General features: G+C 33.8%; 1 protein-coding gene across 1 annotated transcript; it reads left to right on the top strand.

Moving 5' to 3' along the window:
- Positions 1-3252: 3252 nt before the first annotated feature.
- Positions 3253-3702, top strand: LOC143150666 (uncharacterized). Its single transcript, XM_076319117.1, has one exon. It carries the CDS (start codon positions 3253-3255, stop codon positions 3700-3702), a length of 450 nt encoding a protein of 149 aa, XP_076175232.1.
- Positions 3703-4213: the final 511 nt, after the last annotated feature.

Raw genomic sequence — 4213 nt, 5'->3', positions numbered from 1 at the left:
ATAGGTGTTCAAGTGTCGAGACGCTCCAGAAACTTACGGCGAACGTGTCATTCGTTGATACCGATATCGCTGTGTACCGATGTCGATGGCTGTTCTCAGAAAACGAAACACTTGAAAATTCGTTCTGAGAACAGCTAAACCGTTCGACAAACTAGGAGAGTCGATCACCGAACGTTGCACGAGCAACATAGGTCTGCACCACGAGATATCGAGAATAAAGAACGTTTTTCAACCACGAGTATAACATTGTTTGTTTCTTATTTTACCCACAAAGATGATTTGTTTATTATGAGTTATTTTCATTCCGTTTGAAAATATAAGAAACTCAATATGCTAGATTCAATACACCACGGACGAAAGAGTTAAGAAATGATTGTAAAGCTTTTAAGCATAAGTAGAACCAACGATTGATTTTACCTTCTCCTTAGAAATGGTATTCAGGAAAAGTATGATACAAAAGTGCAACAGGTATCATGTTTTTGTAAAGAAAAACAGGTATTATGGTGTTTGTCTCGAATAATTATTCAACGTATACCATTAAAACACAAAGGTATCAATATACCGGGTTCGCAAACGTAATTAACCTATAATATTTACATCAAGAACCGTGTGTGATATCTGGCCCATATTATTGAATGCAGAATAATCACCAAGTATTGAGCGACCTGTATAAGACCGAATGCTGCACAATCGGCAAATAGTGCAGCGATCTAGGGAAAGTAAGATTATCGATGATAGGGGCCAATTGTCAACTCAATACTGATGTCATACATAGACCCCGGATGTAGGTAGATTATTGGTACAAATGAGTCTAAAATAGGTCATTGCTTGCAGATTATTCCGCATTCGGTGAGAAGGTAACTCGACACATTTTCCTTCTTGACGTAAATTGGTCGAGGTGCATCATTTTTCTTCACAAAAATATTAGGAATACAATGTAAATAACTTGGGGTTGAACGCTGTATGTTTATTGTGGAACATTTACGTGTACTTGTTGTTCGAAATATTTATTGTGAAATGTTCATAGAATGAGCTGTCGGCCCAATACCAATTTCGAGACGTTTACCGATATATTGCGAAAAGAGGGTCGATGGATTCTAAGCCTCGATTAATGTTTTCCAAAATGATAGGAGCGAGGCGCAGATGGTGAAGGGGAATGGCGAATATTTAGTTTAAAGAATTGTGGATTGAATTGGAATTCAATTGATTCAATTGAAATTGAATATCTATCTATATTAATTTATTGATCATTGAAGTATATGATCATGAAAAGAATTACTTTGTGTAGTTACGTATAACTGTAAGTGATACTAATTCATAACATTTATCGATCTTGTAATGATATTTCTTACTATTTCATTGGAAAATTTAATTAATTGTAGCAATTATCACCGCTTCTCAGTACTTTAAATAATTAAAAAGCTATAATACCATTTATTTCATTTAAGAAATTTCCCCATCTTTTAATTTGAGTTCTAGAAAATGCTACAAGTGTGTTACTTAAATATTCTTGATTTTTTGTTTAGAGTGAATTAATTTGAGTAAATTAACGAGCATTTTAGAGTGAATTAATTTTTCCAGAGGTGTTTTCTGAATAATCTTTCGTATCGAACGAATCAACGATTTGATACATTCAGATCGATTTATGCAATTTAATTTTCAATTTCTTAAATTCAGTGTAACAAAAATTCTTTGTTTATACATTTCGAGTACAAAAATTCATCTTTCTCTCAAGAATATGCCTCCCATTGGTTTGGTATCTGCTGTTCTAGATGACTAAATATTTCACGGTCTGCAAGAAGAGTACAGGTTCGGTAAACATGAAAATATGTTATCGAACTTAGTAACCATTCTTTCAATCGAACTAATTCTATTAAAATTCCATTAGAACACTTAGTGGTTGAATTCTGCTTTCATGAGATACTTTATTGTTGGTGAAATTACGGGTATGAACATACGACAGAGATAATGTCGGAACTTGAATAATTTTTAACCCGTAAAGGAACCGATAACGCGTTCGTCTTAGACGACAAGCAGTCAGAATTAATAACAAGAATCTCGAAATTTGTCTGCGAGCGTAAGACATTTTAATTACAGCAATTTAAATTCAATAATTTTGGTATTTTGCTCGGGTTGGAGAAGCTGCGCAGCTGTTCTGCGAATTAGCATACTAAACTTTATCACCAGCAGCTCGACAAAGACGTGCCAAGACGGCTGAACTAATTTCGAAGATAGAATAAAGTTGGTAGCGTGCGCGTTCGTCCCTAGCCACCTTCGGAAATGATAACTTAAGAGAAACTAATATCGTCACTATTTATTTTTGCGAGGCATCACTACTTGGTCAGTGCGTTGTTAACGATACCAGGAATATGTCACTAAGTTGTAAAGGAGAAGTCTTCATTTTTATAATTGATATTAACTTGGCATTAGGGTCATTTGCAACACTTTCAACAAATGTTTCCACTAATTTAAGGAAACTTTAAATGTTTCATATGTTTAATTACTGCCTCTCGAAGTTACAAGTCCACTTGGACCAAGTTTCAAAGACAAACACATTGCATATTACTTTCTAAACAGAGTTATTTTCATTAAAGAAGATAATATAACCAGATAAGAACCATTTGCCTTTTGGATCTCTTTCATCGAAATTATTAATTCATAAACACTTTGAATTAGGTACTTTAAATTAACCCTGGGGGATTTGCAAGATCTCGACTAATCTACTCATCTTCAGACTTGCAACGTATTTTGTTTCGTCTGTGCGTAAGCTGTTATGTTGTATTAAAATCTAGGAAAATAAAATGTGTAAATATTATTATAATGTATTACTTACGAGGCCTAAAAATATTTTTAATTAATTTGATTCCTTTTAACGCGCTTTTCAAAGAAAACTTATTATTTTCTTCGCACAGCATCGGTCCGTTTATCTAGGTACCTATTTATCATAAGCGTAAATATGGAACATAAAAACCCAATAAAATTTAAATTTGCAAGGGCTCTCAAATAACTTCAGAAATCAATTTTACTAGAACTTATCCCAGGATTAAATTAAGATACTTTAACGCATTCATACTGCAAATTGTTAAACGTTCGTATGTTTCTGATGATTGATCCATTATTTATAATTGTGAACTAAAACTGTATTGAATAAAAGATTCCTCCGTTTTATTTGGTAAAAAATTTATTGTTGAAGACAGCAATGAAGTATGGCCCGTGTCGCTCACATTTTGTCTTTGTAAAATTTTGGAAAAAATGATTAAATCTAGATTTGAATGGTGGTTTGAGACCTCTGGACTTCCATCTTCTCAAGCTGGCTTTCGTGCTGGAAAATCCTGCTCTGACAATCTCACAGCACTGGCACTTACCATCGAGGAAACCCTCTCCATGAATAAAGATGTATTGGTCTGCTTTTTAAATGTTAAAAGGACACTTGACTATGTCGATAGAGACACTCTTTTGAACAAATTTTGTATCTTAGTGTGCTCTCACAAAATCACCAATTTTGTAAGCTGTTTGACCCATGAACAAAACGTCGTGTTTGCATTAAACCCCTCTAGCACCGTTACGAGAAAAGCTTTCAAAGGTCTACCTCAAGATGGACTTCTCTGTCACTTCCTTTATCCAATCTACGTTAAAAATATTATCACTAAATACTGTCACTTAATTCTGACATTCGGATCTAGCAGTTTGCAGACAATATAGCCACATACTGTCCAGTCTATGCTTGCCAGTAAGTGAGCCATGGAGAAAGCCATTACTACTGTTGACGGTAATCAACTTAGGTCCTCCCTGGCCTCTGAAAAGCTCGACCTCCTTCACTTTAACGAAAAAAGAAATCCACTCAGATTTCTCCTCCATTAAAATCGAAAATTGTACTATTACATCCAGTGATCACATCTAATTCTTAGAGGCCAATATCTAGACGCCAATAGAACCGATCTAATATACAAACTATGTAGTATGGATTACTTCCAATCTTACATAATAAATTTCTTTTTAAGCAAACCAATAATTACCCTCTTAATCTGTCTTTCTAAATTTCTTAAAAGTCATAGTACCTTCCACTAACTAAACTATACTAAATATTTAACTATATGCTTTGGACTTTGTATAATCTAATAATTTTTCCTTGGTAGTATTTATAATGTATTTTTCTAAAAGACTGAAGATCTATAAACAAGTATAAATATAAATATAAATACAGTGTTTGCGT

Source organism: Ptiloglossa arizonensis, chromosome 8 (assembly GCF_051014685.1).
Source record: "Ptiloglossa arizonensis isolate GNS036 chromosome 8, iyPtiAriz1_principal, whole genome shotgun sequence".
NCBI lineage: Eukaryota > Metazoa > Arthropoda > Insecta > Hymenoptera > Colletidae > Ptiloglossa > Ptiloglossa arizonensis.
The sequence above is the reverse complement of the archived record's forward strand: the minus strand, read 5'-3'. Positions and strand labels throughout refer to the sequence as shown.

Excerpts from the sequence above, each read along its gene's own strand:
- LOC143150666 (XM_076319117.1), top strand. The coding sequence starts at position 3,253 with ATGATTAAATCTAGATTTGAATGGTGGTTTGAGACCTCTGGACTTCCA.